At 42.5% G+C, this 26,642-nt stretch overlaps 1 protein-coding gene across 1 annotated transcript in view; it reads right to left on the bottom strand.

The window, feature by feature from the left end:
- Window positions 1–919: 919 nt before the first annotated feature.
- LOC311361833 (leucine-rich repeat and fibronectin type-III domain-containing protein 5-like) overlaps window positions 920–26,642 on the bottom strand; it is a gene marked incomplete at both ends in the record, with an annotated part of 50,589 nt that continues 24,866 nt past the window's right edge. Inside the window, 4 exon segments of the mRNA XM_084481651.1 lie at window positions 920–1,150; window positions 1,643–2,095; window positions 2,097–2,252; window positions 2,574–2,847. Of these exon segments, the coding sequence (XP_084337777.1) occupies window positions 920–1,150; window positions 1,643–2,095; window positions 2,097–2,252; window positions 2,574–2,847 (1,114 nt within the window).

Genomic DNA, 26,642 nt, shown 5'->3' with positions numbered 1-26,642 from the left:
CCAAAACGCACACGCACACCGCCCAAAACGCACACCTCCCAAAACGCACACCGCCCCATGTGGACCTCTGCTTCTTCTGAAGAACAATGTGCTTTTTTCCATTTGTAGTTTTGACGTGGTGTAGTCCTTTATTTCCCTTTTGGTTGGTGTTCTGACGGGGGGGGTAGGTGACGGGGGGGTCTGGGCGTGGCCCCTGTGTAATCCCGTTGCAGAAGGCATTGTCTATTTTAGATTGGTTGTTCTTTTTCGTTTTGTTTGTGCTATAATGTGGACGCCACAAGACACCAAACAAGGCAAACATCCACCTGTTGGAAACTCCCAAAACAAACAGAAAGAAGAATACGCTACGAGGTATTCCTTAAGATGAAAACAATCTTTTGAAAAACCTCTCAAAAAAATAAAGAAGGGGAGAGAAGTTATAATATAAACGTTTTTAACAAGATCTGGTCCACCCCACACACACTCACACACACATCCTCACATCACTCACCCACACACACACACACACACACACACACATCCTCACACACACACATCCTCACATCCTCACCCACACACACACACACACTCACATCCTCACATCTACTGACACATGTTCAAACAAGACAGGACACATATTACATGTGTGCTGTACATGCTAATCCCAAGCCTCACACACAGACACACACACGCACGCACGCACGCACGCACACACACACACACACACACACACACACACACACACACACACACACACACACACACACACACACACACACACACACACACACACACTCACACTCACACTTACACTCACACACACACGCACACACACACACGCACACACGCACACGCCCAGCCTCCCACATGTTGATGGCCAGTAGCACCACACATGAATCCGCAGACAGAAGCAGGTGGTCGCTCCAGAACAACACGGACGTCACACGGTGCTCTCCAGGATCCAATCAGAATCACAGCGCTCCTTCTCAGACTCCGCCTCCCCTTCCTTGGGGATCAGCATGCCGCTCATCGATTGGCTCCTTTTGTTGCGCATCATGCGTCCTAACCTGGGAGCTCCGCCCCCCGGCGGGCGCGTGGCTCCGCCCCCGTCCCCGAGGGAGAACCGCCTCCTGGCCGGGCCCCGCCCCCCCCCCTCCTCTGAGGGGAGAGTCTGGTAGCGGGAGGGGCCCCGGGGGGAGGGGCCCCGGGGGGAGGGGCCCCGGGGGGCCCGGCGCAGGACGGGCGTGTCCTTGATGCGGAGGGCGGGGCTGGCGCTGGGGGGCGGGGCGCTGGGGGGGGGGGTGGTGGGGGTGGAGGGCGGGGCTGGCGCTGGGGGGGGGGTGGTGGGGGTGGAGGGCGGGGCTGGCGCTGGGGGGCGGGGCGCTGGGGGGGGGGTGGTGGGGGTGGAGGGCGGGGCTGGCGCTGGGGGGGGGGTGGTGGGGGTGGAGGGCGGGGCTGGCGCTGGGGGGCGGGGCGCTGGGGGGGGGGTGGTGGGGGGGGGGCCGGCGGCGGCGGCTGGGCCAGCGAGGTGGAGTTGTTGCGGTTGGTGTTGAGGTGGGGGGGGGGGGTGGGGGGGGGGGTCCAGCGAGGTGGAGTTGTTGCGGTTGGTGTTGAGGTGGGGGGGGCGGTGGGGGGGGGGGGTCCAGCGAGGTGGAGTTGTTGCGGTTGGTGTTGAGGTGGGGGGGGGGGGTGGGGGGGGGGGGTCCAGCGAGGTGGAGTTGTTGCGGTTGGTGTTGAGGTGCTCCAGCCGGCCGGAGGAGGGGGACAGGAGGGCGGAGGAGGAGATCAGACCCTCTGCTGACCCTGGCCGGTCCCCGGGGCCCCTCTCCGCGGGGCCCCTCTCCGCGGGGGTCCCAGGGGCGGGCTTCCTCCGGGCCTTGGGCAGGGTGCCGGCTGAGGGCTGCGTGCCGGGGGGGCGCTGGCCAGCGGGCTCAGCCGCCGGGCCCTGGTGGCCCTGGGGGCCCTGAGGGCCCCAGTGGCCCCGGGCCCCCGTGGTTGGGCCCCTCTCTGAGCCTCTCTTGAGGGGCCCCTTCTCCCCCACGGCCCCCTGGGAACAGTCGCTCAGCAGGGTCTCTGAGGACTGGGTCATGGAGTCCCGGCCTCCTCCTCCCCCCCCCTCCCCCTCCCCCTCCCCCCTCCCTCCCCTCCAGGGCGCTGTGTTTGGACGGGCTGGGGGTGAGGCAGCAGCCCTGGGCCTGCTGCCCGTTGGTCTGGGAGTGGACGTTGGTCATCCGCAGGGACACGCCCTTGCTGCCGTTGCCTGGGTTACAGACCTGGACAAACACAAAGGCTGGGAGTGAGCGCTGGGACCGGCCACTGAGTGCACTGTGATTGGCTGGTTTATGAACACACACGGCCTGGCACCTGCCTGAGCCAATGAGCAGAGCGCTTTTAAAATGAGTTGAAGTTTGACCAGCTGTGACAGAGCAGCTTCTGAACACATTACCCAGAACACACTGCGTTCTGAACACATTACCCAGAACACACTGCGTTCTGAACACATTACCCAGAACACACTGCGTTCTGAACACATTACCCAGAACACACTGCGTTCTGAACACATTACCCAGAACCCACCGCTGCCCCGGGCTCACCTTGTAGCGGACCATCAGGATGATGATGAAGACGAGCACCGAGGCCACGATGACGCCCCCGATGATGATGATCATGGTGCCGCCCAGGAACTGGGACTGCATGAAGTGGCAGCGCATGTACTCGGTCTCGGTGGTGAACTGCAGGCAGCCCACCACCCGCGTGGCCGTCAGCGAGGTGATGACGTCGTCGTAGATGGCGAGCACGCACAGGTCGTACTGGCTGCCTGCCGCCAGGTTGTTCACCAGGAAGTTCTGGCTGGTGGGGGGGATCATCCTGAGGACCACAGGGGGGAGGGCTCACATCAGACCAGAAGACAATGATCAGTCCTGAGCTGGCTGCTCTCATGTCTCCTTAAACTATCTACAATGTCTCCTTAAACTATCTACAATGTCTCCTTAAACTATCTACAATGTCTCCTTAAACTATCTACAATGTCTCCTTATACTATCTACAATGTCTCCTTATACTATCTACAATGTCTCCTTAAACTATCTACAATGTCTCCTTATACTATCTACAATGTCTCCTTAAACTATCTACAATGTCTCCTTAAACTATCTACAATGTCTCCTTAAACTATCTACAATCAAATATAAAGGCTTGATTGCTAGGCGGAGCTACGGCTGCCTGAGCTCCCTTGTGTATTTAAAGGCTAGTTTTATATACCTGTCCAATCTGTGCCACCCACCGCCCTCCACCTACACCCACCTCGAAGTGATGGGAGGATTCTGGAACTGCAAATCAGCGGTCAAGAAGGCAGACTCCATTTCGGCCTACGCATCCCTGATGACCCTCCACTTCCTGGCCCTTACAGAGACTTGGATCACTCCAGAGAACTCTGCTACTCCTGCTGCCCTCTCCACGCCTTCTCATTCTCACACACCCCTGAAGTCCTCTCCCTCCCTCCTCTCTACATTGTTGCATTGTTCCAGCGTCTTTCAAGACTGCCAGAATAAAGCCTCTCCTCAAAAAACCATCCCTTGACACCACGAGATCCAGAACTACAGACCGGTATCTCTTCTTTCATTCCTCTCTAAAACACTGGAACGTGCCATTTCTAACCAACGGTCCTCCTATCTCTCACATAACAACTTGCTTGACCCTCACCAGTCAGGCTTCAAGAAGGCACACTCCACTGAGACGGCTCTCCTCGCGGTGACTGAGTCCCTCCATGCTGCCAGAGCCTCGTCCCTCTCATCGGTTCTCATTCTCCGCAGCATTTGACACAGTCAACCACCAGATCCTCCTTGCCAATCTTGCCGAACTTGGCATTGCTGAATCGGCCCTATCTTACCTGTCGAATCACACCTATCAGGTCACATAGAATGGCTCCTTGTCCAAACCTTGCACACTTGACACTGGTGTCCCTCAAGGCTCTGTACTGGGGCCCCTTCTGTTCTCCCTCTATACCATTCTATACTCCCTCTATACTATTCCTCTCATTCCCCTCCTCTGACAAAGCCCTGATTGCAACGCGCATATCTGAATGTCTGGCAGACGTCAGCACTTGGACGACTGCCCATCACCTGAGGCTTAACCTCAACAAGACTGAGCTCCTCCTAATACCGGGGAGAGATTGCCCTCAATTGGATTTACTGGTCACTGTCAAGAACATCACTGTATCTCCGTCTCCAACTACCAGAAACCTTGGTGTGGTACTAGACAACCAGTTATGTTGCACCACCAACATCACCACAGTGGCCCGATCCTGCAGATTTGCACTTTACAACATCTGCAGGATACAGCCCTTCCTCACAAGGGAAGCAGCTCAGCTTCTAGTCCAAGCACTGGTCATCTCCCGCCTGGACTACTGCAACTCGCTCCTAGCTGGACTCCCGGTCTCTGCTATTAAACCATTGGAGCGTATCCAGAACGTGGCAGTGCGCCTCGTGTTCAACCTACCTAAATTCTCCTATGTCACTCCCCTCTTCCGCCACCTCCACTGGCTCCCTGTAGTAGCCCGCATCAGATTCAAGATGATGGTACTGGCATACAAGGCGGTCGATGGAACTGCCCCTGCCTACCTCCAAGCCTTGGTCAAACCACACACCCCAGCTCGACCCCTCCGCTCAACTACCTCAGCTGGACGTCTGGTACCGCCATCACTAAGAGCAACCAAAGGTCCATCAGCTAAATCACAACTCTTCTCTTCATCTTGGGACCACAGTGGTGGAACGAGCTCCCTGCTGATGTCAGGACCGCAGAGTCGCTCACCAGCTTCTGCAAACGACTCAAAACCCACCTGTTCAGAGTTCACCTAGACTCTACATAGACATTCAGTCCCTTATTTGTCTGTTGCACTATTGTTTGTTGTACGTCCTGGCACTTGATGAACGCACTTAATACAGGTTGTATTCATTCATTGTAATTAAGTGTGTTGTGCATGCATGTTGTGTAGCATGTACTTAGTTGTGTAGCATCTGCAGTAGCTAGCTATCACTGCTGTATACGGGGAATGGGGTCAGCCTGGCGATTGTTAGTACTTGCACTTGGTTCTATGAACGTCTTTACTGTACCGACGGCGATATATTGTTTCACTTCTTATGACAAATGTACTTATTGTAAGTCGCTTTGGATAGAAGCGTCTGCAAATGCCCTCAATGTAAATGTAAATACAATGTTTCCCTTATACTATCTACAATCTTTCCCTTATACTATCTACAATGATTTCATATACTTTTTACAATGTCTTCCTTCTTGTTAAATTTTTTTTCAACAATGTCTGTTGGTCTCTTTATCACCTGTACCATCTACAGGTCCTACGTTATGACCTGTACCGTCTACAGGTCCTACGTTATGACCTGTACCGTCTACAGGTCCTACGTTATGACCTATACCGTCACAGAGGGCTCTACAGGTCCTACGTTATGACCTGTACAGTCTACAGGTCCTACGTTATGACCTGTACCGTCTACAGGTCCTACGTTATGACCTGTACCGTCACAGAGGGCTCTACAGGTCCTACGTTATGACCTGTACCGTCTACAGGTCCTACGTTATGACCTGTACAGTCTACAGGTCCTACGTTATGACCTGTACCGTCACAGAGGGCTCTACAGGTCCTACGTTATGACCTGTACCGTCTACAGGTCCTACGTTATGACCTGTACCGTCACAGAGGGCTCTACAGGTCCTACGTTATGACCTGTACCGTCTACAGGTCCTACGTTATGACCTGTACCGTCACAGAGGGCTCTACAGGTCCTACGTTATGACCTGTACCGTCTACAGGTCCTACGTTATGACCTGTACCGTCTACAGGTCCTACGTTATGACCTGTACCGTCTACAGGTCCTACGTTATGACCTGTACCGTCACAGAGGGCTCTACAGGTCCTACGTTATGCAACCCCCAACCCTAGCCCCCAAACGAGGAAACAATGATCCCTTATCCAATTCACAAAGTATTTTCAGCCTCAACCGACATCTGCGTTCAACAGCACGGTAAGGCACACAGAAGCGTAGTAAGATATGCTTTTTGGCTTCATGGTAATGAAAGAGATAGAAAATGTAAAACGGCTGTGCTTCTGGATCAATGGGGCTGGGAGAACGAGCCTGCATGGCCTTGCGGTCGTGATGGTAACAGCCCAGTGAATCCACATCTGACATCTGCTTTTTTACATGAAGTCATCAAAGCTAAAATGCTCCCCTGGCTTGCTATAAACCTTTCAGCATTATTGTTCAGTGCTCTCCAGAAGGTGTCTTTTCCCTGTTCTGAATTCCACCGGTTCATTTTATTCCAAAGTAACGCTGTCGTAGAAAAAATAAATAAAAAACTTTTGTCCTTCAGTTTTCAAAAGTGTCGTGTCAGCTTTCTGCTTCACGTTCTCATTAAAATGCTAATTGTATTCCTCATTAAAACCGAGGTGCACTTCTGGCTTAGCGCTCAGGGTTTGTATCCTCAGGACCCAGCTGGGCCCGTTCTGGAAAGATCCTTACAAAGATCTGGAGGTAGGAGCCAAGGTGAGGTCAAGGTCTGGAAGATGGGATCCTAAGGAAAGAAAGACCCCAGAGTGTGTGTGTGAGTGCGTGTGTGTGCGTGTGTGTATGTGTGTGTTTCATTTGGTTAACTGATCAAGGATCACTGCGTCCTCACAGGTATAACACATGCACGCACGCACAAACACACACACACGCACAAACACACACATACACGTTTACTTTACCAACAGGGGACTATCGGTTTTCATCAACCAAGTGTGGACCTCTATTTCTGGTCATTTTAAAAATACAAAAACATAATACAGAGTTTAGTTTTAAGTACTTTTGTCATAATATAACTTCAAATTGTTGTTTTTTATTTTTTTAAAGAAGTTGCCAAGAGGGGACTTGAATCCTTAAGCGATATTTACATATCTAAGAGGGGACTCCATTCACTGCAGCAGGGGAGCTGTCTGGGCCTATTGTTTCACTCAATGAGTGTTTGCCAACCACAACTGTTGCTTCTGTCAGTCTTAACAGTACAAGAGGGGACCTTCTAGTGAATTTAATTGTGTATAAAAATAAATGCTCTGGAATCTATCTTGAAGAGAAAAAATAATCTATTTATGTAAATCACAGATCCCACAATTGAAAAACATCATTTCAAGATATATTTAGAACAGTTAAAAAATGTGTTTTGCGATTAATTTGCGAGTTTACTATGGACAATCATGCGATTAATCACGATTAAATATTTTAATTGATTGATAGCCCTAGTTAGTATTTTTGCTCATGACAAAATTTCCCTCATGAAATGTCTAAAGGCTCTATGAATTATTTTTTACTATAGAGGAAGCAGTAAACTATTTTTTTCTAACCTAATGAATACATAAATGCTGGAGTGTAAGTGTCGCTCCATACCATTTAACAGGGGACCAGTGTCATTTTGTACAGGCTAAGACTTCTGTCATCCTGTACAATCCAAATGGGAACCATCTTTTCTGTTTAACAGCACAAAGTAATAAAAAAAATCTACACATTAAACTTTCTTTGAAGGTCTGTATACTATTGTGCAGGTTCTGAGATATGCTGTAGGTAACTCCATCAAAAGACATGATAGCTTTAAGGCTGTTCAAGTGCAGGGAACAGTGTTTGTTGATTGATTGAACCGTGATCAATTGTGGTAGTTAAAACTGAAGTCATGTTATTGTGGAAAAACTGTCCCTTACATAAGTTCACATTCAAAGAACAGACAAACTTTGTGCTCTAAATTATAAAAGATGGTCCCCACTTGGATTGTACAACATGACACAAGTCCCCTGTTAAATGGTATGGGGCGACACTCACACTCCTGCATGGATCTATTCACGAAGTGTGGAAAAGACTAAATGTAATCCTCATCAATAACCAATAATCATCTTTTAAGATATATTTAGAACAGTTAAATGTGCGATTAATGAGCAATTTGCAAGTTAACTATGGACAATCATGAGATTAATCACAATTAAATATTTTTAATTGATTGACAGCCCTAGTTAGCCCTGTTATATATAAGTATTTTTTCTTATGACCAAATGTCTCTTATGAACTATGGAAGAGCTGTCTAAAGGCTCTATGGAAAATGATTTATTTTCTACTATAGAGGAAGCAGTAAACTATTTTTTTCTTACCTAATGAATACATAAATGCTGGAGTGTAAGTGTCGCGCCATACCATTTAACAGGGGACCAGTGTCCTTTTGTACAGGCAAAGAGGGGACTTCTGTCATCCTGTACAATCCAAGTGGGAACCATCTTTTCTGTTTAACAGCACAACGTTAAAAAACAAAATTCTATACATTAACCTTTCTTTGAAGGTCTGTATACTATTGTGCAGGTTCTGACATATGCCTTAAGTAACTCCATCAAAAAGACAGATGATAGCTTTAAGGCTGTTCAAGTGCAGGGAACAGTGTTTGTTGATTGATTGAACAGTGATAAATTGTGGTAGTTAAAACTGAAGTCATGTTATTGTGGAAAAATATCATTTAGAAAAAACTGTCCCATACATAAGTTCACATTCAAAGAACAGACAGACTTTGTGCTCTAAAAGATGGTCCCCACTTGGATTGTACAACATGACACAAGTCCCCTGTTAAATGGTATAGGGCGACACTCACACTCCTGCATGGATCTATTCATAAAGTGTGGAAAAAATGTTATCCTCATCAATACGTCATGTGACAAAGCTTGACAAGAAAGAAATAATTGTTTAGTGTTTTGTCAGTTTCAGTGTCAGAGATGTTTCCTGCTATATCTCTCTGCAGAGGGATATGAACATTTTGTCCCAGATCCTTAAGAGGATATTCAATTGTTTGCAAGTAGAAATGCTGCCTGGAAACAACTATTTAAAAATAATGACAAATAAAGATTCATCAGATTGTCAACAATGCAAGAGTTAAGTCAGCTAGAAGATTGATTTAAACCCAAAAGGCCACTGTTAAACTACCGTATAGATTTCTTCTACTATGCTCTGCTGTAATTCTTTACCATCTCCCATTAAAAAAAAAGAAAACTGAAATAAATAAATTTAAATGGAATGGACACATGCAATGATGCTTCCAGAGACAAAAGCTTAAAAGCACCTACAATGTCAGAAGCAGTGAGAAAGTCACAGACACAGTGCTGCTGGTTGTGGTTCAAAGTACAGAAATGTAAATGTATACTGCAATACTCATACTTAACCTTAATTTGTGGTTTACTTTCTGATTATCACACAATTGATCAAGTAATGATGAACACATACTGGTGAATAAAGAGGTGAAACCATTTCAAGGCTGTCAAAAATTGCGGAATCTCAGAATTTGATGTGAGAGTTTGCATAAAGTGGAAGGCACACAACCCATGCAGCAATTTTTTTTTAAATAATTGTAGGTATTATAGTCATAGTTCTTCTTTAGTCCTAGCTCAGCTCTTTATTCAACAGGGTTGACTTTGAACAAAGGTAGTGGTTGGAAAAGAGTACAGGTCAACTTCCCACTTTTACTTGCAGCATGCAGTTACCACAATGTATCAATCAATATTTTAAAATGTTATCCTGGTAATCCTTATCAGTGGTACAAACAATGACATAATGATTTTCTGATCTAAGACATAGGCTTGTTAGACAAATAATTTAGTAATGAAATAATTGAATAAACGAAACACTGCATACCTTTTTATTTAGAATAATATGCATTTTTAAATAAAGGGCGTCTTTCTTTGCATATATATAGTGATGATATTTAGTGATGTCTGTTTTTTTTTTTATCATCACTATATATATGCAAAGAAAGACGCCCTTTATTTAAAAATGCATATTATTCTAAATAAAAAGGTATGCAGTGTTTCGTTTAGTGATGTCTGTTTTTCTGTCTGCTGTACCCTAGTCTCTTGTGATCAAGGGAATGTGATCTCAATGAGCTCACCTACTTAAATAAATACTATATAAATTAGGGAATATCTTTTGAAGGAAGACTGTTCAGTACAGTTCCACAGACTTGACAAGGAGGATCTAAGCTTTACATGTCTTGCAACTGCAGGTTGGGGGTTAGGGTTAGTCAAACATAGGCCCCTGAGTGCCCACTATAGAAAGGCCTAACGACCATCGTCAGCTCCAGGTAACCATCCCCCACACTGCAGACGATTAGACAGACACAGGTTGAAACAGAATGATGAGCAGAGAGCAACAGCATCTGCTAAAATACCCCCCTCCCCCGCTCTAAAGTCTCTCACTTCTCAGAGGCAGAACTCACTCAAGTTAGGATCTGTGAAGGGCATGGTTGCTGGTCAATCAACTTCTTAATGTCCACATAATGAACTAAACCATAAAAAATATAATATAATAATATACAACTGTTTCTAAAAAGGTGTCTATGAATGCAATTAAGTCATTACTACACCATGCACAATGCCATACTATGAAATTATCATAGAGACATTAATGATTATTTAATCAATCAGGCTCCTTTAGATATGCATTTCACCCCATCAATGTACTGGTAATTTTTCATGTCTTTATTTTATTTTTTAAATACCTTAAAAAGGGTTATTTTCCTCCAACACAAGTCTGAACTAAGCAGCACAAAGTATGTAAATCCATTCCATATCTCAAAATTAGACCCCCCCCCCCCCCCTAAAAACGGTATATAATGTGAAACAAAATTGTATAGTTACAAAATCCTACTGTATCTCTATAGTTAAATTAGTCTTTTATTATGATCACAGCTATTTATTTGAATTCAAGTGAATAAATCAGCTAGTTTGATATTATCTATAATAAAACTGGCATGTCTGATCCTAAGATATATATATATATGTATATATGTATATGTGTGTGTGTGTATATATTCTGGACATTTGAGTTCACCTTTTATCTACATTGCTGAGGCTATAGTGAGAGGTAAGTTCCACATGTTTACCATTCACCATGTATTTCTCGATTAATTCAATATTTTCTTCAACTATGTTGTAAAAATACTGTTCTGAGATTAAAATACATGATTCTCTGTTCAAATCAGTATGAAGATAAAAACAATTCATGAAAGAAACTCAGTTGCTTTGGTTATAATTAATAAGCCAGAAAATGGTGTATTCTTACAATCTGGCCATAGCATTATATGTGTAACTATTACAAAATATTTCAAAGGAGTAGTTTGACCTTTTGGTGAAAATACAGATTTGCTTACTTGTCAGGGGTTAGATTCGAAGATCACTGCCACTCTCATATTTGTACACTAAATCACAGCCAGGAGGCTTGTACAGTAAAACAAAACATAAACATGATGGCTAATTGGTATGTTGTGACAGTTATTAAACTTGTATCATACTTATATTATCTGAACAAGATTGAACAAAATTCAAATTATAGACACCCCAACTGTCAATGGAGACATGTTTGTATATTTATATTTACACATTTTGTTATCCATCATTTATCTCAGGAATTTCCGTATGTGATGAGGACTTCTCTCATTCTTAACAATATTAAACATATGCTTTGTAAACTGCCGTTAATACTTTTACGTATTGTTGACACCTAAAATGTAGAGTGGCCTTTATTTGTTGAGTATAAAATTAGACTGTGAAAAAAGTAGGCATACAGAATGTTGGTGAAAAACTGTAAAGCATAGTAGTTGTGAGTGAGGGGATGGTAGGTATGATTAGTGAATTAGATGATCAATCTACCATTCTTATCAGTCAAAGTTGACACTTGGTATTGTTAGAAACTTAGGATTAATATATTACATATCATGGGAACTTTGTATATTTAAAATTATTGATTTAATACCATACATGTTTCAGAAAACCTCTACTTCCTCCTGTGATATATGAAATCATATGCAATCAGAAAAACTCTCTCACAGTTTTTGTGCATTTTATAGCAATCTCGATGGAAGACAGCATTTGAAAATCTTGACTCGACCATATTGTATATTTTATCTGTGAACAGTGTTCTTTTGATTGATTTTCTAGAATAGCTATTTTACAGTGAAAAGATCCATGTTGCCTGTGCCTATGTTAAATCATAAATGTGATATCAGCATATTTTGAACAATTTTTTAAATATTAGTCAAACAACAGCAAGGATCAACAAAGCAAAATTCTCCACTATCAGCCTATGTGATGATGAGATGTGTCATCACATCCTCATCCAACAGCATGATCTGAAAGGCTCAGGAATCAGTGCTTCAGTAGAAAAGTGTGAGGTGATTAATTTGAATAGAGACTGTGGGGGTGGGGGGTTGAATGGATTTTCAGGGGGGACCTAAGTATGTAAGAAGTATGCAAGTATGTGTGTGGGGGTTGGGAGAGGGACTCTTCACACCAGTGTGAGTGTGAATGTCACTCTATGCTATCTAAGAGGGAACTTCTGTCATTATATATCAGCCAACAGTGGACCCCTGTCATTCCATACAATACAAGTGTGGACATTTTTCTGCAATGCAACAATTCAAGTGCATTTCTTTAAATATAGATTTGGGACTGAAGTACATTATAAAATTGGTATCACTAATTGTAATATGGTAAATCAAGGTACATTTTGGGGATTGAACAAATTGAAAGGTCTTGACCCTAAAAGTATAAAATTCTTTTAGCACACTTATTTATTATATATTTTTTATTGGTACAAATTAATAGATATGATCTTGCTACTGACTGTTCTATTCCTAATTACAGCTTAGTGTCTGTTTTCTTTTCCCTACATTTTTAAATTCTAAAGTATGCTACTTACTACTCCCTTGCCTTCTGGGTAGCCCTTTAATACAGTGTCATAGTCGACAATTGTTAAGCGATCCATTAAAGCTTCTCATTAAAGATTCTGTTACAAAAACGTACTAACATCATGTTGGACAAATAATTATTACATTAGTTGAGATTACTATCTTTTCGTTACAATATACTTTTGTTATTTCCTCTTTTGATAAAAGCAGAAGTGTGAATGTCGCTCCACGCTATCTAAGAAGGGACTTGTGTCATTTTGTAATAGCCAACAGTGGACCCCTGTCATTACATACAAAAAAGTGTGGAACTTCTTACTGTAATGTAAATCAACAGATAAAATGCGTTCCTTTAACCATAGACTAAGCAGTTTGCAGTTGTGAAAAAAATAAAAACCTTATTAAGTTGTCCATTGTATCTCAAACAAACTTATGATTTCTGGGCCTCTATCCTATATACCATGCTAAAGTACTCTCTGGCAATATCCAAAATAGCAAGTTCTGTTGTTGCTATCCTTAGATATATAACTTATAGAGATATAAGCTGTAAATACAGCTCACTCAAAAAGCCACAATGACAATATTGTTGTGGCAACTTTACTTACAAAATAACATTATATATATATATATATCATCATATATATCATATATATCATATATCATCATATTTAGATTGTTATCTCTTAAGAACTATCAATTTTACTTATTTATTTCTTACTCATCTATGTTGGAGTGTGAATGTCACTCTATGCTATCTAAGAGGGGACTTCTGTCATTATGTATCAGCCAACAGTGGACCCCTGTCATGCCATACAATACAAGTGTGGACATTTTTGTGTAAGGCAAATCAACAATTAAATTCATTTCTTAAAATATAGATTGGGGACTGAAGTACATTGTAAAATGAATGGAATTCACTAATTTGTAAGATGGTAGATCAAGGTAAATGTTGGGGTTTGAACAATTTTAAAGGTCTAGACCCTAAATGTGTCATTCTTTTACCAGACTTATTTATTATAATTTTTTATTGGTACAAATTAATATATGGTCTTGCTACTGACTGTTATCTTCCTAATATATTCCTACTAATTACAGCTTAGTGTTTGTTTTCTTTTCCCTGCAGTTTTAAATTTTAAAGTGTGAATGTCACTCTATGCTATCTAAGAGGGAACTTCTGTCATTATGTATCAGCCAACAGTGGACCCCTGTCATTCCATACAGTACAAGTGTGGACCATTTTCTGTAATGCAAATCAACAATTAAAATGCATTTCTTTAAAAAATAGACATTGTAAAATGTATGGAAATTACTAATTGTAAGATGGTAAATTAAGGCACATTTTGGGGATTGAACAATTTCAAAGGTCTAGACCCTTAAAATGTATTTTAGTTTTTTATAATTTTTTATTGATACAAATGAATAGATAGGAGCTTGCTACTGACTGTTCTAAAAACACTAACAAATCATGTTTGACATTTAATTATTACATTAGTTGAGATTACTATCTTTATCGTCTATCCTGTCTTAACTTTTAAAGCTGAGCCTTTACATTTTGTCAGAAAAATACACTAAAATATCATGTTTCAAGAGACTGGTTTTCTTTACTAAGTAGGCTGTTTAACAGCCCTCTACAGTCTGAATGACCTCTTGGGGCTGCAGGCCGTTCACACAATAGAGGAGTGTGATTGAAGCGACGTGTGTGAATTGGTCATTGAACTCCCAGCTCTGGCCAGCAGAGGCGCTGCTGAGTATGGACTAAACACTCACACACTTTCAGGTCCCCTCTTGGCAAAAGTTGAGAAAATGCACCAAAATGTTTTAGGCATGTTTTTAGCTTGATTTAAGGCATGACCAAGAGGGGACCTGAAAAATGTCCCCTCTTGGCTCGGAGGTCCCCTGTTGGTGAAGGTGTTACGACACCGAAGTCCCCTGTTGGATAGTTAGGCAAGTGCACACACACACACACACACACACACACACACGCACACACACGGACATACACATACTAACCGCTGGCCAAATGATTTCTTAGTTGTACTGTCTCAGCTCTACTGCTGTAGTATTAATGTTGCTGTCTATACTGTCTCAGCTCTACTGCTGTAGTATTAATGTTGCTGTCTATACTGTCTCAGCTCTACTGCTGTAGTATTAATGTTGCTGTCTATACTGTCTCAGCTCTACTGCTGTAGTATTAATGTTGCTGTCTATACTGTCTCAGCTCTACTGCTGTAGTATTAATGTTGCTGTCTATACTGTCTCAGCTCTACTGCTGTAGTATTAATGTTGCTGTCTATACTGTCTCAGCTCTACTGCTGTAGTATTAATGTTGCTGTCTATACTGTCTCAGCTCTACTGCTGTAGTATTAATGTTGCTGTCTATACTGTCTCAGCTCTACTGCTGTAGTATTAATGTTGCTGTCTATACTGTCTCAGCTCTACTGCTGTAGTATTAATGTTGCTGTCTATACTGTCTCAGCTCTACTGCTGTAGTATTAATGTTGCTGTCTATACTGTCTCAGCTCTACTGCTGTAGTATTAATGTTGCTGTCTATACTGTCTCAGCTCTACTGCTGTAGTATTAATGTTGCTGTCTATACTGTCTCAGCTCTACTGCTGTAGTATTAATGTTGCTGTCTATACTGTCTCAGCTCTACTGCTGTAGTATTAATGTTGCTGTCTATACTGTCTCAGCTCTACTGCTGTAGTATTAATGTTGCTGTCTATACTGTCTCAGCTCTACTGCTGTAGTATTAATGTTGCTGTCTATACTGTCTCAGCTCTACTGCTGTAGTATTAATGTTGCTGTCTATACTGTCTCAGCTCTACTGCTGTAGTATTAATGTTGTTGTCTATACTGTCTCAGCTCTACTGCTGTAGTATTAATGTTGCTGTCTATACTGTCTCAGCTCTACTGCTGTAGTATTAATGTTGCTGTCTATACTGTCTCAGCTCTACTGCTGTAGTATTAATGTTGCTGTCTATACTGTCTCAGCTCTACTGCTGTAGTATTAATGTTGCTGTCTATACTGTCTCAGCTCTACTGCTGTAGTATTAATGTTGCTGTCTATACTGTCTCAGCTCTACTGCTGTAGTATTAATGTTGCTGTCTATACTGTCTCAGCTCTACTGCTGTAGTATTAATGTTGCTGTCTATACTGTCTCAGCTCTACTGCTGTAGTATTAATGTTGCTGTCTATACTGTCTCAGCTCTACTGCTGTAGTATTAATGTTGCTGTCTATACTGTCTCAGCTCTACTGCTGTAGTATTAATGTTGCTGTCTATACTGTCTCAGCTCTACTGCTGTAGTATTAATGTTGCTGTCTATACTGTCTCAGCTCTACTGCTGTAGTATTAATGTTGCTGTCTATACTGTCTCAGCTCTACTGCTGTAGTATTAATGTTGCTGTCTATACTGTCTCAGCTCTACTGCTGTAGTATTAATGTTGCTGTCTATACTGTCTCAGCTCTACTGCTGTAGTATTAATGTTGCTGTCTATACTGTCTCAGCTCTACTGCTGTAGTATTAATGTTGCTGTCTATACTGTCTCAGCTCTACTGCTGTAGTATTAATGTTGCTGTCTATACTGTCTCAGCTCTACTGCTGTAGTATTAATGTTGCTGTCTATACTGTCTCAGCTCTACTGCTGTAGTATTAATGTTGCTGTCTATACTGTCTCAGCTCTACTGCTGTAGTATTAATGTTGCTGTCTATACTGTCTCAGCTCTACTGCTGTAGTATTAATGTTGCTGTCTATACTGTCTCAGCTCTACTGCTGTAGTATTAATGTTGCTGTCTATACTGTCTCAGCTCTACTGCTGTAGTATTAATGTTGCTGTCTATACTGTCTCAGCTCTACTGCTGTAGTATTAATGTTGCTGTCTATACTGTCTCAGCTCTACTGCTGTAGTATTAATGTTGCTGTCTATACTGTCTCAGCTCTACTGCTGTAGTATTAATGTTGCTGTCTATACTGTCTCAGCTCTACTGCTGTAGTATTAATGTTGCTGTCTATACTGTCTCAGCTCTACTGCTGTAGTATTAATGTTGCTGTCTATACTGTCTCAGCTCTACTGCTGTAGTATTAATGTTGCTGTCTATACTGTCTCAGCTCTACTGCTGTAGTATTAATGTTGCTGTCTATACTGTCTCAGCTCTACTGCTGTAGTATTAATGTTGCTGTCTATACTGTCTCAGCTCTACTGCTGTAGTATTAATGTTGCTGTCTATACTGTCTCAGCTCTACTGCTGTAGTATTAATGTTGCTGTCTATACTGTCTCAGCTCTACTGCTGTAGTATTAATGTTGTTGTCTATACTGTCTCAGCTCTACTGCTGTAGTATTAATGTTGCTGTCTATACTGTCTCAGCTCTACTGCTGTAGTATTAATGTTGCTGTCTATACTGTCTCAGCTCTACTGCTGTAGTATTAATGTTGCTGTCTATACTGTCTCAGCTCTACTGCTGTAGTATTAATGTTGCTGTCTATACTGTCTCAGCTCTACTGCTGTAGTATTAATGTTGCTGTCTATACTGTCTCAGCTCTACTGCTGTAGTATTAATGTTGCTGTCTATACTGTCTCAGCTCTACTGCTGTAGTATTAATGTTGCTGTCTATACTGTCTCAGCTCTACTGCTGTAGTATTAATGTTGCTGTCTATACTGTCTCAGCTCTACTGCTGTAGTATTAATGTTGCTGTCTATACTGTCTCAGCTCTACTGCTGTAGTATTAATGTTGCTGTCTATACTGTCTCAGCTCTACTGCTGTAGTATTAATGTTGCTGTCTATACTGTCTCAGCTCTACTGCTGTAGTATTAATGTTGCTGTCTATACTGTCTCAGCTCTACTGCTGTAGTATTAATGTTGCTGTCTATACTGTCTCAGCTCTACTGCTGTAGTATTAATGTTGCTGTCTATACTGTCTCAGCTCTACTGCTGTAGTATTAATGTTGCTGTCTATACTGTCTCAGCTCTACTGCTGTAGTATTAATGTTGCTGTCTATACTGTCTCAGCTCTACTGCTGTAGTATTAATGTTGCTGTCTATACTGTCTCAGCTCTACTGCTGTAGTATTAATGTTGCTGTCTATACTGTCTCAGCTCTACTGCTGTAGTATTAATGTTGCTGTCTATACTGTCTCAGCTCTACTGCTGTAGTATTAATGTTGCTGTCTATACTGTCTCAGCTCTACTGCTGTAGTATTAATGTTGCTGTCTATACTGTCTCAGCTCTACTGCTGTAGTATTAATGTTGCTGTCTATACTGTCTCAGCTCTACTGCTGTAGTATTAATGTTGCTGTCTATACTGTCTCAGCTCTACTGCTGTAGTATTAATGTTGCTGTCTATACTGTCTCAGCTCTACTGCTGTAGTATTAATGTTGCTGTCTATACTGTCTCAGCTCTACTGCTGTAGTATTAATGTTGCTGTCTATACTGTCTCAGCTCTACTGCTGTAGTATTAATGTTGCTGTCTATACTGTCTCAGCTCTACTGCTGTAGTATTAATGTTGTTGTCTATACTGTCTCAGCTCTACTGCTGTAGTATTAATGTTGCTGTCTATACTGTCTCAGCTCTACTGCTGTAGTATTAATGTTGTTGTCTATACTGTCTCAGCTCTACTGCTGTAGTATTAATGTTGCTGTCTATACTGTCTCAGCTCTACTGCTGTAGTATTAATGTTGCTGTCTATACTGTCTCAGCTCTACTGCTGTAGTATTAATGTTGCTGTCTATACTGTCTCAGCTCTACTGCTGTAGTATTAATGTTGCTGTCTATACTGTCTCAGCTCTACTGCTGTAGTATTAATGTTGTTGTCTATACTGTCTCAGCTCTACTGCTGTAGTATTAATGTTGCTGTCTATACTGTCTCAGCTCTACTGCTGTAGTATTAATGTTGTTGTCTATGGGATCTGACGCATTGCCTCTTGGAGTCACTTATATTTCCAATTCCTGGATTTAAAATATATGGCAAAATATGCAATAAAAATAATAATGATAATATGGATGCCATTTATTCTGTATCATTTGTAGGAAAACAAAATACATTTCCAGTTGAAAAGAACTCTAATGTGTTGGCTGTGGGAAACGTTGGCATTGTGAAGCGCCTGGGTCCACTCGTTTGTTGTGAATGATTTATTTATTTGTATGTGTGTGCGTGCTTGCATGTGTGTGTGTGTGTGTGTGTGTGTGCATGCATGTGTATGTGTGTGTGTGCGTGCATGCATATGTGTGTGTGTGCACTTGCGTGTGTGTGTGTGTGTGTGAGTGAAGGATGTTCCTGCTGGTGTCTGAAGCCCTACAGTGGGCAGATGATTGCCTTGGCCGAGACTATTACACTAATCTATCTGCTCTGCACTGCCAGACCCCGGGCCCAAGGCGCCTGTGTGTGTGAGTGTGAGTGTGAGTGTGTGTGTGTGTGTGTGTGTGTGGGGGGGGGGGGGGGGGGTCTCTCGTAGACATTTGAGAAAATATGAGAAATGTTTCTGATATTGGAGAGTGAGGATGCAAGAGAGGATGCATATGTGTGTGTGCTGGGTTTGTATGTATGTTGTATGTATATGTTTATGTATATGTATATGTATATGTTTATGTATATGTATATGTATATGTATATGTTCAGGTATATGTTTATGTATATGTTTATGTATATGTATATATGTTTATGTATATGTTTATGTTTATGTATATGTTTATGTATATGTTTATGTATATGTATATATTTATGTATATGTTTATGTATATGTTTATGTATATGCATATGTTTATGTATATGTATATGTTTATGTATATGTTTATGTATATGTTCAGGTATATATGTATATGTTTATGTATATGTTGATGTATATGTTTATGTATATGTTGATGTATATGTTGATGTATATATTTATGTATATGTATATGTTTATGTATATGTTGATGTATATGTTGATGTATATGTTGATGTATATGTTTATGTATATATTTATGTATATGTATATGTTTGGTGTGTGTCGTCTTCAGTGTATCTGTGATCGATTATTTTTATCAACAAATAACTGTTGTGATGCGTAATATGTTTTGGGGTTCATTTATGTGTGTGTGTGTGTGTGTGTGTGTGTGTGTGTGTGTGTGTGTGAGACCCCCCGAGTGTGCCTGGCCAACACTCATCACAAAGACATCAACACCCACAAATAAATCCACCACTAAGCCATCAATCTGTGTGTGTGTGTGTGTGTGTGTGTGTGCTGTATCAGAGCAGTGTGTGTGTGTGTGTGTGTGTGTGTGTGTGTGTGTGTGCCCGTTTCAGGCCCTGACATTTAATTCAATATCAAATGCTGCTCACAGGCCATTCAACAGGGTCTCCAACCATACAGCGTCATTCATTCAGAGGATAATAGATGCATTAGGAAAACTATTGACAGTTGTTGTTGTTCAGCCCGGAGTCTGTGGGCGGTGAGCTACGATTGGGCATTTGGTCACAAGATGATATATAAACATGATGCGTGAATCGTGAATCAATAATGCTTCATCGTTCCTATTCTGTGTCTGTCAACAGAGTTGATCCATGCGTATCGATTTTTGACACGTTCAAGATATGCGACCTGCGGGAAGATGAAAGAAAGGAGGACGGCCAAATGTTTGCCTTTTAATACGCAGAAGAGGAGAAGAGGTTCCTCAAAGTGGTGATAGTCACTAAATAGAGATGAAGCCACTTTTCCTTATTTACTCCTCTGTCAGCATTTAACACAAACTGTTTGTTCAACTCAAAGAAACCGCTAGTGCCTTAATGGAGAAGCATAATGGGTTTGACCCGAGTAGCGAACGCTAAACAACGCTAATAAAGCCTCAGACTACAACAACAATGGCTTGAGAAAACCACAATAGCCCTCATTAGGTATTCATAAAGTAGCTGTGGATACCTATTGTATTTGTATGCACGTATTTGTAGATTATTATTATTCTGATAACGCTTATAGCTCAGCCCTTCATTGCACAAAAGTTCTAAAATGTGTCTAAAACAGTGTTACTGGTAACCAGGTGTCAGTGTGTGTCTAAAACAGTGTTACTGGTAACCAGGTGTCAGTGTGTGTCTAAAACAGTGTTACTGGTAACCAGGTGTCAGTGTGTGTCTAAAACAGTGTTACTGGTAACCAGGTGTCAGTGTGTGTCTAAAACAGTGTTACTGGTAACCAGGTGTCAGTGTGTCTAAAACAGTGTTACTGGTAACCAGGTGTCAGTGTGTGTCTAAAACAGTGTTACTGGTAACCAGGTGTCAGTGTGTGTCTAAAACAGTGTTACTGGTAACCAGGTGTCAGTGTGTGTCTAAAACAGTGTTACTGGTAACCAGGTGTCAGTGTGTGTCTAAAACAGTGTTACTGGTAACCAGGTGTCAGTGTGTGTCTAAAACAGTGTTACTGGTAACCAGGTGTCAGTGTGTGTCTAAAACAGTGTTACTGGTAACCAGGTGTCAGTGTGTGTCTAAAACAGTGTTACTGGTAACCAGGTGTCAGTGTGTCTAAAACAGTGTTACTGGTAACCAGGTGTCAGTGTGTATAAAACAGTGTTACTGGTAACCAGGTGTCAGTGTGTGTCTAAAACAGTGTTACTGGTAACCAGGTGTCAGTGTGTGTCTAAAACAGTGTTACTGGTAACCAGGTGTCAGTGTGTCTAAAACAGTGTTACTGGTAACCAGGTGTCAGTGTGTGTCTAAAACAGTGTTACTGGTAACCAGGTGTCAGTGTGTGTCTAAAACAGTGTTACTGGTAACCAGGTGTCAGTGTGTGTCTAAAACAGTGTTACTGGTAACCAGGTGTCAGTGTGTGTCTAAAACAGTGTTACTGGTAACCAGGTGTCAGTGTGTGTCTAAAACAGTGTTACTGGTAACCAGGTGTCAGTGTGTGTCTAAAACAGTGTTACTGGTAACCAGGTGTCAGTGTGTGTCTAAAACAGTGTTACTGGTAACCAGGTGTCAGTGTGTCTAAAACAGTGTTACTGGTAACCAGGTGTCAGTGTGTCTAAAACAGTGTTACTGGTAACCAGGTGTCAGTGTGTGTCTAAAACAGTGTTACTGGTAACCAGGTGTCAGTGTGTGTCTAAAACAGTGTTACTGGTAACCAGGTGTCAGTGTGTGTCTAAAACAGTGTTACTGGTAACCAGGTGTCAGTGTGTGTCTAAAACAGTGTTACTGGTAACCAGGTGTCAGTGTGTGTCTAAAACAGTGTTACTGGTAACCAGGTGTCAGTGTGTGTCTAAAACAGTGTTACTGGTAACCAGGTGTCAGTGTGTGTCTAAAACAGTGTTACTGGTAACCAGGTGTCAGTGTGTGTCTAAAACAGTGTTACTGGTAACCAGGTGTCAGTGTGTGTCTAAAACAGTGTTACTGGTAACCAGGTGTCAGTGTGTGTCTAAAACAGTGTTACTGGTAACCAGGTGTCAGTGTGTGTATAAAACAGTGTTACTGGTAACCAGGTGTCAGTGTGTGTCTAAAACAGTGTTACTGGTAACCAGGTGTCAGTGTGTGTCTAAAACAGTGTTACTGGTAACCAGGTGTCAGTGTGTCTAAAACAGTGTTACTGGTAACCAGGTGTCAGTGTGTGTCTAAAACAGTGTTACTGGTAACCAGGTGTCAGTGTGTGTCTAAAACAGTGTTACTGGTAACCAGGTGTCAGTGTGTCTAAAACAGTGTTACTGGTAACCAGGTGTCAGTGTGTATAAAACAGTGTTACTGGTAACCAGGTGTCAGTGTGTGTCTAAAACAGTGTTACTGGTAACCAGGTGTCAGTGCTGATTGAGCCACAGGGCCGTGGCCTGCCAGTCGCGTCCTATCAGGGCTCAAACTATATGCCTCATTTCGCATGCTGAACATTTCTGGACCTCCCTTGGACCATAATGTCTGGATTTATTTCTCTGTACAGTGACAAATTGACCCACACTTTCGTACACATGCTCTCTGTCTGATTAAATTCTATTTTATACATTTAAAAACAGTCACAAGTCACAAACACAGTTACACAATGCACCAGGACCTTGACTAAATGCTCAGATCAGTCAGTAGTAACTTTGTCTCTCTATCTTTTTGAATAAAATAAAGCATACAACTTCAGGGACGAGCTCAGTAAAGTAAAACAGTAATGGGACGCATTAATGAAGATAGGATTGGATTAACAATAGTTGACCTAGCTTATCATCTACAAGGCTGACATTATCAGGTCTGCATTCCTAATCGTCACATAACTCTGCAACAATAGCTTAAAAAGCGTGCCACCTGATCAATTCAACACAAATCATGTTTGGTTGAACAAATAATTGAACACAGTGCTATGCTGTTAAAATGCATTTTATTGCTGGATTGTAATAGGTCAATGCAGCTGATACATTGACCTTCTCCAGCCTAGTGATAGACGATAGATGATTATGATGTAATCCAGCTGATACATTGACCTTCTCCAGCCTAGTGATAGACGATAGATGATTATGATGTAATCCAGCTGATACATTGACCTTCTCCAGCCTAGTGATAGACGATAGATGATTATGATGTAATCCAGCTGATACATTGACCTTCTCCAGCCTAGTGATAGACGATAGATGATTATGATGTAATCCAGCTGATACATTGACCTTCTCCAGCCTAGTGACAGACGATTGGCCGCTGACTCAAAAGCAAGCAGGCACACTGCTCCTTGTTTCTGTAATGATAATGACAACATCATATAATATGATAATGACAACATCATATAATATGAATGGCACTGACGGCGGTGCTAACAGTAATGTATGCAGAGTGACAGAGTGCTGCATCACGCGCCTGGAGGAGGTTTAAGGGCCGTCATCGCCCAGCGCAGCACAATGCCTGCTGCTTGGCTGAAGGATGTCTGTTAGCCATAGCACTGGGGCTTCTCTATCCCTCTGCGTCATCCTGCACCCCCTCCTCTTGTTAATATCTTTAGCCAATTCCAACGCATAGCCCAGACAAGCTGTCTAAAAAAACATTGTTTTTTGGCATAAAGAAAACTGATTAACTTTCTCCATATGGAGCTTTCACTTTCACTGATTTTTATTGTTTGATTTTCATTCTTTTGTCTTTTAAATTCTCTGTTCTCTGACAACGCTCCACTCTGTGTGATTCCATTAGTCCATTTTCCCTTGCCATTGTTCCTCAGCTCCTTTGTTTCAAACTTTTCCAATTCTCTCCACCTCCGCATTCTCCACCTCCCTTCCATTTGTCCTGTGTTCCATGTTTCCTTCCTTCCTTCCTTCTCTCCTTCCTTCTAAATCTCACCTTAACCCTCGTCCCGTCCATGAAGCCCAGCGGACCACTCAGAGCCGAGGTGTGTTTACGGCCCATAAAGGCTGGAACATTACGACGGGATACAGGCCCATGTTCACGTCTGCTGTGAGCACAGCTGAGCTAGGTGTTATACCGGGGCCCCGGGGCCCCAGGGGCCCAGGGCCCCGGCAGGCTGGGTGGAGCTCTCTCCCAACAACCAATTAACACAGATGGGAACTAAACAGATAAAGAGAAAGAAAGAGTGAGGACCAGGCAGAGGGAGGTTAGGTGGAGGTAGAGAGAGTGATGGAGCTAGAGAGATATAGGAGGTAGAGTGATAGATGGAGCTAGAGAGAGATAGGAGGAGGTAGAGAGAGATAGATGGAGGTAGAGAGAGATATAGGAGGTAGAGTGATAGATGGAGGTAGAGAGATATAGGAGGTAGAGAGAGAGATATAGGAGGTAGAGTGATAGATGGAGGTAGAGAGAGATATAGGAGGTAGAGAGAGATAGGAGGAGGTAGAGAGAGATAGATGGAGGTAGAGAGAGATAGGAGGAGGTAGAGAGAGATAGATGGAGGTAGAGAGAGATAGGAGGAGGTAGAGAGAGTGATAGATGGAGGTAGAGAGAGATAGGAGGAGGTAGAGAGAGATAGATGGAGGTAGAGAGAGATAGGAGGAGGTAGAGAGAGATAGATGGAGGTAGAGAGAGATAGGAGGAGGTAGAGAGAGTGATAGATGGAGGTAGAGAGAGATAGGAGGAGGTAGAGAGAGATAGGAGGAGGTAGAGAGAGATAGGAGGAGGTAGAGAGAGATATAGGAGGTAGTGATAGATGGAGGTAGAGAGAGATAGGAGGAGGTAGAGAGAGATAGATGGAGGTAGAGAGAGATAGGAGGTAGAGTGATAGATGGAGGTAGAGAGAGATAGGAGGAGGTAGAGAGAGATAGATGGAGGTAGAGAGAGATAGGAGGAGGTAGAGAGAGTGATAGATGGAGGTAGAGAGAGATATAGGAGGTAGAGAGAGATAGATGGAGGTAGAGAGAGATAGATGGAGGTAGAGATAGGAGGTAGAGAGTGATAGATGGAGGTAGAGAGAGATAGGAGGTAGAGAGTGATAGATGGAGGTAGAGAGAGATATAGGAGGTAGAGTGATAGATGGAGGTAGAGAGAGATAGGAGGAGGTAGAGAGAGATAGATGGAGGTAGAGAGAGATAGGAGGAGGTAGAGAGAGTGATAGATGGAGGTAGAGAGAGATAGGAGGAGGTAGAGAGAAATAGGAGGAGGTAGAGAGAGATAGGAGGAGGTAGAGAGAGATATGGGAGGTAGAGAGAGATAGATGGAGGTAGAGAGAGATAGGAGGAGGTAGAGAGAGATAGGAGGAGGTAGAGAGAGATAGGAGGAGGTAGAGAGAGATATAGGAGGTAGTGATAGATGGAGGTAGAGAGAGATAGGAGGAGGTAGAGAGAGATAGATGGAGGTAGAGAGAGATAGGAGGTAGAGTGATAGATGGAGGTAGAGAGAGATAGGAGGAGGTAGAGAGAGATAGGAGGAGGTAGAGTGATAGATGGAGGTAGAGAGAGATATAGGAGGTAGAGAGAGATAGGAGGAGGTAGAGTGATAGATGAAGGTAGAGAGAGATAGGAGGTAGAGTTATAGATGGAGGTAGAGAGAGATAGGAGGAGGTAGAGAGAGATAGGAGGAGGTAGAGTGATAGATGGAGGTAGAGAGAGATATAGGAGGTAGAGAGAGATAGGAGGAGGTAGAGTGATAGATGGAGGTAGAGATAGGAGGTAGAGAGTGATAGATGGAGGTAGAGATAGGAGGAGGTAGAGAGTGATAGATGGAGGTAGAGATAGGAGGAGGTAGAGAGTGATAGATGGAGGTAGAGAGAGCTATAGCAGGTAGAGTGATAGAAGGAGGTAGAGAGAGATATAGGAGGTAGAGTGATAGATGGAGGTAGAGAGAGATAGGAGGAGGTAGAGAGAGATAGATGGAGGTAGAGAGAGATAGGAGGTAGAGAGAGATAGATGGAGGTAGAGATAGGAGGAGGTAGAGATATAGATGGAGGTAGATATAGATGGAGGTAGAGAGATAGATGGAGGTATAGAGAGATAGGAGGAGGTAGAGAGAGTGATAGATGGAGGTAGAGAGAGATAGATGGAGGTAGAGATAGGAGGAGGTAGAGAGATAGATGGAGGTAGAGATATAGATTATTACAATTATATTTGTTATATTCAATTTGTATATATTATTATATTATATTTGTTCATTGGTGTTTTTGCGGGGTCAAAATGTCATCACTAGTTTTGTTCCATTATTCTTCCTGTGCTTTCTTCAGATCCCTTAGTCTGCGGGGCCATTCATGTGTTCACTCATTCATGTGTTCACCTCCTGCTGCTGAAACAGACTGGAGGAGTCTGGCGCCACTAGGAACTCTTACCATGTTATTGCTTCAATTGCAGAAGGAATAAAATATATATTGTGGGGCTTGTTAACATTCCAGTTGGAAATTAATTCTCCTCAAGTATTGCTTAGAGCCACAGGCTATTTGGCCCACGCTAAAAGGATGTAGAGAGAGAGAGAGAGAGAGAGAGAGAGAGAGAGAGAGAGAGAGAGAGAGAGAGAGAGAGAGAGAGAGAGAGAGAGAGAGAGAGAGAGGA

Source organism: Micromesistius poutassou (genome assembly GCF_964030765.1).
Source record: "Micromesistius poutassou genome assembly, chromosome: 17".
NCBI lineage: Eukaryota > Metazoa > Chordata > Actinopteri > Gadiformes > Gadidae > Micromesistius > Micromesistius poutassou.
Note: the sequence above shows the minus strand (reverse complement) of the source record. Positions and strands in the feature narration are given on the sequence as shown.